This window comes from Talpa occidentalis, unplaced genomic scaffold (assembly GCF_014898055.3).
Source record: "Talpa occidentalis isolate TD23 unplaced genomic scaffold, MPIMG_talOcc4v2.1 talOcc4.12, whole genome shotgun sequence".
Taxonomy (NCBI): domain Eukaryota; kingdom Metazoa; phylum Chordata; class Mammalia; order Eulipotyphla; family Talpidae; genus Talpa; species Talpa occidentalis.
The window spans coordinates 48,097,315-48,108,045 of record NW_023601212.1 but is presented as its reverse complement, the minus strand read 5'-3'; the positions used below and the strand labels follow the sequence as shown (position 1 = coordinate 48,108,045).

Below are 10,731 nucleotides of genomic sequence, written 5' to 3'. Positions count from 1 at the left end.
AAGTGATCATGTTTCACCTTATGAATCAAACTTGAAAGTTTGTCAACATCAGAAAACAAGTTTTTTTTTTTTTTTTTTTTTTAAACAGAAAAAAGGGGATCTATTGAAATACACTGCTAAGGGGAACAGCAGCAAGGTGTTTTTTTTTTATTTTTTATGCATACAAGAGCTGGGGTGTAGGCCACAGGTGCAGGGGGTGGAGTGGGGTGAGAGGTTTCACCAGAGTGGGGAGCATAACCGGCAGATCTACTGAAATACTGCTGAGGGGAGCAGTAGGGGAGACAGGAGAGATCTGTTGTGTCATGTGGGTCACCTGCCTGGCCAGCCAGGGAATCATGCTGCAGTGACTGGCAATAGCTTGATAGGGCTCTTTAATCCCTGCGCCACTAGGGAGGCCCCTGAAAAGAAGTTTTTACAAGGTATTGTTTTAAATCCAACCTAGTGGCTATGCTTAGAAACTGTATCTAGAACACCCTACAGCATATGCCATGCCCAAGTCTGAAAAGCACTCTGGAAAAACCTGCCATTCTGGGGCAGATGCTTTCTTGGCTATGAGCCACCCCGATGGGCACAACCCACTGGATTCTCACCCCTCCCTCAACCGTATGGATTCTGGAGGAAATGGAGGCTAAATTAACAGCACCCAGATTGGGGATGGGACAGGGGCTTTCGTCCTGTGAGAAGTGAAGTTCAAAGAAGCTCAAGAATCAAGTGTCTCATCCTTTGCCTCCCTGTTTGGTCACCCTGCCATCCCCTCCAATCTGCCCCAAACCAGGGCAGAGGGGACAAAAGAAAAATAGTCGACACATTATCCATTTCTTTATTGTCCTTCCGATTCTAAAAGTCTCCCCGTGACATGGTGTATAGCCATTGATTCCAGCCTCTATTGAACTTCTATTCCAGTTTGATGGCAAACATTTTTTTACATTTATTATCAAAAATTTAGAGTCACAATAAATACAAGTGACAACCCTCCCCCCGGAAAATAACCCTCCCATATACCCTGCACTAGTGTAAACGTCTATTACACTTTTGTTAAGCATTATAAAACTGTTCTTTTTAGAAAAGTTCAGTCCAAGTCCTTTAAGCAAAGGTCATATGCAGCATAACTCGGCATCAGAGAAAAGCCCTATGGTGAAGCAGCAGGGTGTCTGTTACATTACTTACACCCCTGTGATGAAAACATTTACATAAAAAAACTCCACGTCTCTCCCTCCACAGCACTTGTGGGTGAGGCACAGGAGCTGTGAGATGCAGCAAGGCTGTGCTGTTGCCTCATTCCCTCTGCACTGGGGTGAACTACTGCTTCATAAAGGTCTTGAACAGATAGGACCAAAGGCCACCCCAGTAGGGCCACCCTTGAACTGGTCAAAAGTGAGAGTCCAGACATTACAGGACACTGGGTGGCTCCAAGTGGACACGAGTCTATCTGTGTGCACACACAACTTCAAACCGGCCTCCCCCTCAATGGGAGAAGTGACTGTTGAGCTATGATTTCCCCCTTCTCCCCGCTATCACACACACAAAGTGGCTGACCTTTTGCAGTTTCCACTTGCCATCATGGGATTGTGACATTTTACTGGGGATGTTACAATCACTGTTTGGGACATTCTCATTGCAAAGGGAGCCAGATCCCCTCAGCCTGGAGGCTGTCAGGACAAGGATCCCAGCACTGAGACCAGCTTTTTTTTTGGGTGTGTGTGACGTTTTGCTGTTAGAACACCCTAACATTAATAGCCCTTTCCTAGGATGTCCAAACCCCACACACGAGGTATTTAATAACGCTTTCGGTAACATCACAAATTCTATCACAACCACCCATTTGAGGAAGGTAATTACACCAAAAAGGGTAAACTAACAAGAAAAGGGAAAGGAGTTTTAAGAACTGAAGATTAAGGCATCTCATGCTCTTGCCCTTTAAAGAAAAGCGAGATTTTCGTCACAGTAAGTGGTCCCTGATGGGCCAGAGGGGCAGAGCCAAGCCCAAGGCTCATAGACCTGTTCACAGCCCCAAGGCTGAGAGGAGTCGTCCTGCCAGAGTGGTGGTTCCTGAGCAGAAGGGGGAGATTCTGGCATGTCACACCTGATCTGTCACTGCATAGAAGTGAGGTCTGACGGGGAAGAGGTGACAATCTCAAACTGACAATCTGGCCAGGTTGTTGAACAGAGAGGGCTAACAGTTCAGGCTAGTATAAGACAGGTGTTTATTTGCCAGGCACACAGAAAAATTCAAGGAATAGAAATGTTTGCATACTCTTGATTTTTTTGGTGTAGAAACACACCCTCCCCGCACCTCCTGAACATCAATTTCCCTCCTTCCCCCAAGTCCCTGGATCGTGGAATGAAAGCCTCCCCTGCCCTCCCCACCTTCAGCCCATCTATCTTATGCACTCAAAACAAAATCAACGAGAACTGAAAAGCTGTACATAACAAATTAAAACGTTTTGCAAAACTAGGTGTCAGAAATGTTTTCTAAACACCAATATTCACACAGCATGAGAGGGGGTTAAATGAGCCTTTATTAGAATGTGGTAGCAGTGTGTTTGAAGAAGGCAGCCCTACAAAACAAGGATTTTAAATTAAGTCCCTAATTGCATGGATAGGAAAACCACGGCTGGGGCTGAAGTGTCCCGTGTCTCCACGCAGACAGTGTGAACACATGGGATGCCTCACACAGGCATGGAGCTGGCCTGAGTGCAACACATGCGCGCGCGTGCGCACACACAGTTTCTGACTTTCCTCATAGAACCGATTCTTAAGGAGAGGGAAAGACCAAAATAAAGTACAACTAAAGGCAGACCTGATCCTTTGTAAAACATTTCTGCAGACTCTAAAGAGGGTTAAAAAAAACTCTGAAGGTGGACCCTTGCCCAGCTCTATGGGAAGGTTCTATGCTAGACCCAAACAAAAACCCTGAAGTCTGGGGGACAGGAATGCTGCCCCACTTGGACACACCTGATGTAAGCACAGGCCAGGGAGGCTTAGGATGTCATCCATTAAAATAAGTAGGAAAAGAAAAGGAAAAAAATTTAATAAAATAAACCACAAGAACAACAAAAAACACAACAGCCCTCCCTCTTCCAACTTCCTGCTCAGGCCTGTGGACTCCACTGACGACTCTTGCCTCTCTCTCCTCCGAAGGTGGTGCGGCTTCCAGAATCCTGGGTTCTCTGGCTGTTCTGCTAAGTGAGGCAGGGCCCTCCAGGACAAGCAGCAAGAGCGAGGGCTAGGTGACCATCCACCGGGGGCTGTGGCGCTGTCAGTGGCCCACCCTCTGGGGTGTGGGGGCCATGCTCGGCAGGGACCCCTGGGTCTGAACGGTTTACTTTAAACTCCATCATCATGAGGTGATTTGAAAAAAATCTTTCAGCCTAGAGATTGCCATGAAGGAAGGCAGTCAGAGATTGGGAGGCTAAGACGGGGAAAAGCGAAAACAAAATAGAAAGCTCCGCTCAACTTCAGAAGCCCTGGGCGCTGGCCCTCGCCCGAGCATGTCACAGTGTCCAGAGTGAGCGCCTGGTGCCCTGCCAGGGGCTAAGGGGAGGCCTGGGAGCAGAACCAGCCCCCAGGTCCGCTTTTCTGCTGGTGTTGGGCAAACTAAAGGCAAAGAAAGGAAGAAAGCCCAAGGGAAAGGTCCCCCACTGATGAGCCTCATCCACCTGTGAAGTGGCCTCCAACCAGAAGGCGACTGCAGCCAGGAACAGAGGCAGTGCGCTCACTTGCTCTCTCAGGAGCAGTGTCTTCCCGAGCAGAGGGTGGCAGGGCCAGGCAGGAGGACAAAGGGAGCCTGTTCTCCACTGGGCTGGCTCGATCTATTTCCATGTGGCCGACTGGGGGATGGAGCGTGGTGGAATCATGTCCAGGAGGTACTCCCGCTGGCGGTCGACAGCCGAGGAGGTCTTGTGCACTGCCAAGGTGGGGCTAACAAATGCAAGGGCCCCCCCTGCAACAGAACAGAGAGTGTGTCAAGGAGAGGTGTCTGAAGGCTCCGAGCCGCCTCTGGCCAACTGAAACACCAGCCTCGGGGCTTAAAAGACTTGAAGGACTCATGGGCCTCCCCTGATGGCGCAGTGGTTGAGAGCTGGGCTGCGAAGCTGCCCGCAGCCTCTGCAGCACCGGTTCGATCCCCGGCCGCTGGCAAGGGTCCCACATGGCACGACAGACCTCTCCTGCCGCGCCCGCTGCTCCCCTCAGCAGTGTATTTCATCACTGCCTGTTCTGTTCCCTGCTCTGGCTCTGGTGAATTCTCTTACCCTCCGGTGCTTCTGACTGTACCCAGTGCTTGTATAAATAAATAAATAAATCTTTAAAAAAGAAGAAGAAGAAGAAGAAGAAGAAGAATTGAAGGACTCAGAGGCCTTCTAGATACGGCCCCCCTCTGTTGTGATGATAACCCTACAGATTGTTATTAATAATTAGGGTGCATCAGCTAGCCAAGAGCTAAGCAAGGAATTTACCACTGTGTTCAGAACAATGAAGCACTGCAAACAACAGTGAGTCAGTATGATGGAATACCATGCAGCATTAGACATGGCCCAGTGTTCCCTCTGTGGACATCTGCTTACACACAGGACAGTGGAGTGCAGAAGCAGACTGGGGAAGAAGTCCCAAAATGCAGCGTCTGTTCTTGGTGTATAAAGCACTGTCATCACTATCTTCTCTCTGTGTTCTCCAAATGTCCATGATTAGCAAGTGTCACTTTTGTCTTTGGAAAATGGAGACCTGACCGCCCCACCCCAAACAATTTTTGGCCAAGGGGTAAGGACTGGCACTGAGCTGCAGTGGCCCACATCATTGAATTACTCAGTGTATTCTTGGTGGAGGTTAGTACGTTTTAGTGAACAAGTGTTCTGAGGTCAGATGCGTGAACCCATGCAAGGCCAGCTCTCCAAAACCAGCTCACCACTGTCATACCTGGGGTAGCCACAAGCACTGGCAAACTCTGTCTGGAAATGTTCCTTGTGAATCAACACTCTGACCTCTGATCTTACAATCTCATGTTCCCTTTCAGGTTCACCTTACACACACAGGAGCTTTCACTTGGTTGCTATTACTGTGTATGTGCGTGTGTGCATACATGTGTGCACGCACGCACACACATACACACAAACAAACTTTACCACTCATTTAAAAACCTCAAATTTCCAACACAAGGAATTTCAGTCTAGCATCAGTTCCAGGCTGTATTTCAAATTTGCTGTTGATGTTTACACTTTTCAGGCAGCATGGATCCCACACCCCCGTCCTGAGCTTGCTGTCCCAAGGAAGGTATGTTTCTAACTTGTTTGCTATGTGCACAGTGGGCTCCTCTGTTTTATGTACACAGATAGCCTAGTTCTCCCGCTTCTGACTATGGAGAAAGCACGTATGGGGGTGCCTCCTCTTCTTACAGAGATGCAGCAAACTCTGAGAGGCAGCTGCCTCCTTCATTTAGCCGTTTATTGCCCCACTGAGACCCAACACCCTGCCTCAGGACCCTCCTTCCCATGTCCTTGTCCTATTTTGCACTCTGTACCACCCGACATGTGCAAACCAAAGAACAACTCTCGGTTAAAGGCTGCAAGTCTAGGTACAGAGTATGCAGGTAGTGAGAGGATTAGCATCCACCAAAGCCACCACTTATTCTCGGCATCCTGCTTTGCAAAAAGAGACTCAATGACAAGTGACAGGCAGCAGCTCTCACAGAGAAGGGCTGAAGGTCAAGGGGCCTTTGTGCCACTTCTTCTCACCCACGTACACATCTTTGCTAAAAATAAGGAAAGGGGGATGCGAAAAAAAATTTAAAGGAAAGGAACCCTCCTGTGGCACATCTCACTCTGAGGCCCATAGGGCCACCCACCTGTGCTCAGGGGTGCTTTCTTCCAGTTGGAGGTGGCATTGCCCTTGCCAGCACTCACAGCCCTCTCTGGATGTCTACCTGACCTGCTGACAAGGGCTGTGGCCGAGGCTGAGTTCTGCAGTTTGGGTGACTGGCTGAACGTGTGCAGGACACCTCGGGGAGTCGTGGCCGAACCTCGAGACAGCTGGCTGGAGGCCTACATTGGAGAGAGGGCAACAGCTCATGTGGAGAAGGGATTGAGAGGGTGAGATGCTCAGTGAAGCCTCTCCTTGCTCTGGCTGACCTCTTCCCACCCACAGAGTCCCTAAAGTTCAAAATCAGGAGACCAGGTAAGTTACACCAAGAGGGGAGTGAAAGGGAAGTGCATGGGTTGGTGGGGAGAGGGAGAGAGAGACAGAGACAAAGACACAGGCAGTGCGATAGTTGGTGACGTGGTCACAATCTGGGCGTGAGGGCTGGTTGGTGGCATGGTGCCTGGGCTCCCACACCACAGTTCTGACCTGTAGCACGGCCCCATTACTCCAGTCGCGGGCCTCTCCTGAGCGGAACGCCAATTTACGCCGGGGTTTTATGACCTACACAAATGGGGGTTGAAATCAAGGTCAGCACTGTCCATGAGCCAGTCTAGAATGACCCAAAGTGAACAAAGTGAGCAGCTGTGGCGGAGTCAGGCCTAGGACACACAGGACAGGCCGTTTCCCAAGGATAACATAGTCACCCGGCTAAGTAGGAATCCTGAGAAGATGTGTTTAGTGAATCACAAGTAACTTTCAAGGACACAAAAATTTGCCAATAGGGAGCTTCGGATCCATAGGGGTAGGCAACAAAGCATTAAAAAAGCAATCAAAAAACTTGATTTCAAACTTGCTTCTCTCCTTAATTTAGCTAGAACATTTCTTCCAAACGCCCCTTTAATCTCTCATTGTGGATTTCAAAAAAGTCCTTTTAGACAAGAAGTACTTGTCAGCCAGCACACTGTGAGTGAAAGCTACAAAGTCTAAAGAAACTGCAAATTAGTATTTTTCACTGCCAAACACCACCATTAAATGCAATTTAGACATACAATTAACAAACAGGCAGATGAGGGCTGAGTGTGGACAGAACTCTGGAATATTTTGCCTGCCAACAACAGCTCCCTGCCAAAGGAGCGAGGCCCCATCCTGGGAACAAGGCCACTGGCACACAGAGTAGGGCTGGACTCTCACCTGCTTCAATGTGGGATGTGGGGCAGTCGACTCGGCCTTGGCCTGCATGGGGGCAGCACCCTGCTGCAGGAGGCGCTGTTCAATCTCCTGTTCCTGCTGTAGCGCCTTCACGAAGGCAGCCTTCAGTCGGCTGGTGTGCTCCACCTTGAGTGCCTTCTTCTGGTTGGATGCCATGCAATTTTCACACATGATGGCACCCCCCTTCTCCTCCCGCCAGCGGCACGTGAAGTCTGTCTTGCACTGTGCACACATGTAGGGATCCCGTGACAGCACAACTGCAGCGGACACCCTGCCTGCTGTTGGAAAACGAGTGAGCTTGGTCAGGAGGTCAGAAGGCCAGTCAGATCTCACCACCCCTGAGGGACACATGACACCAGGAAGCCAAATCCTCTGTCAGTAATGTCTCTGTGTCCTGCAAACATTTATCGGGCACCCACTGGTACTGACACTTGGGATAGTCTCAGGGAGGCCTAGCTGCATGTTCCTGTTTTGTCTGCTCCCCATACACTGAGAGTCCCAGGGTTGTGGTTGCCTGTCCCTCTGGCTCATGAGCTTAGAGCCTCAGGTTGGTTTTCAAAAGCCCCAACCGAAGGTGCCTGTGATGTTTAAGAAGTCATCCAACCTCACTGCAAGCTGGACTGACAAAATGCCTGTAAGATGCACCCAGATGGCTCAGGGTACATGATAGATGCACACAGGAGCCACGCATTGGATAAAACCCATGTAAAGGGAGCTCCAGGAGAGGGACTATGAGACCCCACCTTGTGTTTCCAGCAGGTTCTGCACCACTTCCTCCAGCCCCACTAGGTAGATGAACTCATTGTTTGCAGCACTAGGCAGGAAGTTCATCTCTGGAGCAGGGGGCTTGGGTGGGGGAATTTCAAGCAGTGTCTTCTCCAGTTGCTTGCGCAGTGCCAGCTTGGCAGCCGCCTGCCGACTAGCTGGAGAATCAACAGAAGTGACCACAGAGGCCACGCTGGTGGGGGTAGAGTTGGCTTGAGCAGAGGTGGCCGTCGTGCCTTTCAGTGATGCTGCAGAGGGCTTTAGGGAGATAAGAAAATGGTCAGAACACTGAGTGTTGCCCTGAGGCAGGCACCATATGCTGCACCCACTACCCAGAAATAGTGCCATTCACTGTACTGGCTAAGTCCTTAAGAGGAACACCTGCAAATGTAGGCAAATGGCACAGGACCCAACACCTCATGAGATGACCAGTCTGACAAACAGCCTTGGCAAGGCTTAGCTGATGTCCAGTGAGCCACACACATTTCAAACCTGCAATTTGCCACAAAGACACCCAGGAAGCCATCTACCACAACCAGGACAGTGGGGCTCCCAGGCAATTATCCCCACAAAGGAACATGGTCAGTCCCATCACTATGGCCTGACTCCACCTCAGAATGGTCTCTAGACACCTGTACACACCCCACCCCGTTGTCACTCCCTTTTCTCCCCTTCTCCTGCCCTCACACCGCTTTATTAACATTCCTTGTCTCCTTGCTCCAGGACACTTGACCCCAACATTGACAAGTGATTTCTCTTCCCAAACCCAAAGTGGATCATCAGTTGGAGGTAGGGGTCCTGTTGGGAATCTGAGGAAGCTTTGCACCTATCCCTCCCCCAATAACCCACACACAACACATCACAGAACTTAGGGGTCTTGGACACCTCCCAGGACTCCCATTCTCAAAAAGGGAGCATCCAGATGTAGAGGATGCCATGGGAGAACCCCTGACAGCCTGGCCCTACAGCTGCCCCATCTCCATCCTCAAGACAGAGAGCAGTGGGGTATACAGAATAGGGCAAAGGTTTACAAATGGAGGAAATTGCTCCACAAGGGTAGCAAGACTGTGTTAGAACCTACCTTTAGGGTCTCCCTGGTGGCCTAGGGGTTAAGTCTCAGCGCTACCACCATGACAGCCCTCCACAGCAGCCTGAGTTCCATCCCTGGGCAGGGGGCTCACCCACATGGCGCAGCAGACCTCCACTGCCCTCCTCAGCAGTGTATTTCAGAAGATCTGCCTGTTCTGCTCCGCACTCTTGTGTCTGGTGAATCATCTTATCCCCCACACCCCAGTTCTTTTACGCAAAAATAAGTAAAATCTTTTTTAAAAATAATAATAATAAAGAACCTGCCTTTAGAGGAGGCAAGGATGCTGCCCAGAGCCCTACTGGTCATGCTCATGTGAGGAGAGTGGTACAGACATATAGCACCCAAGATGATGAGCCGTCCACAGAGCTGTCAACAAAGCCCTGTAGAAGCTATCATTTTATCTGCAATGGGGCTCCTCTTCCCAGCCCATCCACTACCCACCGGTCCCATTTCCTAGCTCTTTGGAAAACAGACTCTCCCCAGTTCAAGCTCTATGTAGAGGTGAGGTATGTGTGCCTAAGAACACACGTCAGTGCTGTAAGGACTTCCTCATGTGCTGTGCCTGTAGCAGAAAGGGAGCCCTGGTGCCCAAGAGGGCGCACCCCACAATTGCAAGCCCACAGGATGACTCAACTAGCCTACTCTATTTCCCCAAACCTGCTGGCCCCACACAGCTCCTGAAGCTACCTCCCATCTCAGCCCAGGTCTACCTCCTTCCAAGCCACCTCTGCCAGACAGCAGATCTGCACACAGGACCCCTGTGTGCAGATACAAACTCCACGGGGATGGGTTGCCCTAGGTCCCACCTATCTAACGAAGCAAGGTGGGTCAAATCACATGTTTTGGAGACAATCCCTAGAATTATGGGTCCTGGAGGGGAAGGCTGCAGCACTCTCACCTGGGGGATGTTGACAAGCAGGCTGGTGTTGGGAACGTTGGCGACACGGATGAGACCCTGCTGAATGATCCTCTGTCCCTGAATTTGCACACTGGGTACAGACGCCCGGGGGGCCAGGAGGAGTGGTGGCGGCCCCGTGCTGGAATGCTGTCTGATGTTGTGGATTTGCTGTGGGAGTAGGGTGGAGGACAAGATGGTGAGCAGGATGGTAGAGGGAAGGGTAGTTTTTGTGAGGGGGACAGTTGCTTGGGCTGCCCCCCTCAGTGCCCAGCTCACCTGGGCCCCCCTGACGAGTGGTGGCATGACGACCTGCGAGCTTGCCTGTGGCCCCAGCTTCGAGGACACCTGCTGCCCACCACGGACCAAGGGTGGTGGGATGACACTGCCAGGCATTCGAGTTGAGGAAGTCTGTCAATGACACCAACCCCAGAGCTGACACAGCTTTTTTTAACAAGCGGTTTACTTTTGTAAAAGGGCATGTTTGTTTAAAGAAAGGGGCCAATAGAAGAAAAAATTTCTTCTAATCATGAAGAACAAGAAATGTGGATTCTGACAAAAGCTCACAAACCTGGGCTCACTCAGAAGTGAGCTCCACCAAGGAGTGCAGGGTGCATGCGTGCACACGTACACGCACACGTACACACCCACGTCCAGCTAGCCAGGACATGTGCTATCTCTCTGAGTCAGGGCTCAGGCATGGGTGCATTGCACATCTCACCTCGTGGGCAGAGGAGACCATGAACAAGCCAGGACATGGAGCAATCAGGCCCCGTGACCACCCTCAGGAATTGTGACAAAGGGAATCTGGTCAAGTCTGGGACCTCAGATCTTTCCAGTTTCCCAGGAGTGCTGATAGGATGGGGAGGGGGCCCACCCCAACTTATTATTTAGGATGCCAATGATGGCCTTGTTTGGG

The 10,731-nt window shown here is 50.6% G+C and overlaps 1 protein-coding gene across 12 annotated transcripts in view; it reads right to left on the bottom strand.

Annotated features, from left to right (window-relative positions):
* Nucleotides 1-721: 721 nt before the first annotated feature.
* GATAD2A (GATA zinc finger domain containing 2A) overlaps nucleotides 722-10,731 on the bottom strand; it is a 90,276-nt gene continuing 80,266 nt past the window's right edge. For 10 of the 12 annotated variants that reach the window (XM_037506256.2, XM_054693397.1, XM_037506255.2 and 7 more), the window contains 7 exons: nucleotides 10,092-10,223; nucleotides 9,816-9,983; nucleotides 7,806-8,085; nucleotides 7,045-7,340; nucleotides 6,340-6,414; nucleotides 5,840-6,035; nucleotides 723-3,943 (listed from right to left, as the gene is read on the bottom strand). In XM_037506256.2, coding sequence (XP_037362153.1) covers nucleotides 3,813-3,943; nucleotides 5,840-6,035; nucleotides 6,340-6,414; nucleotides 7,045-7,340; nucleotides 7,806-8,085; nucleotides 9,816-9,983; nucleotides 10,092-10,223 — 1,278 coding nt within the window. In that variant the 3' untranslated portion in view covers nucleotides 723-3,812. Of the gene's footprint in view, nucleotides 3,944-5,839; nucleotides 6,036-6,339; nucleotides 6,415-7,044; nucleotides 7,341-7,805; nucleotides 8,086-9,815; nucleotides 9,984-10,091; nucleotides 10,224-10,731 lie in introns of all 12 variants that reach the window. The other 2 variants (XM_037506251.2, XM_054693395.1) reach the window with 2 other exon arrangements.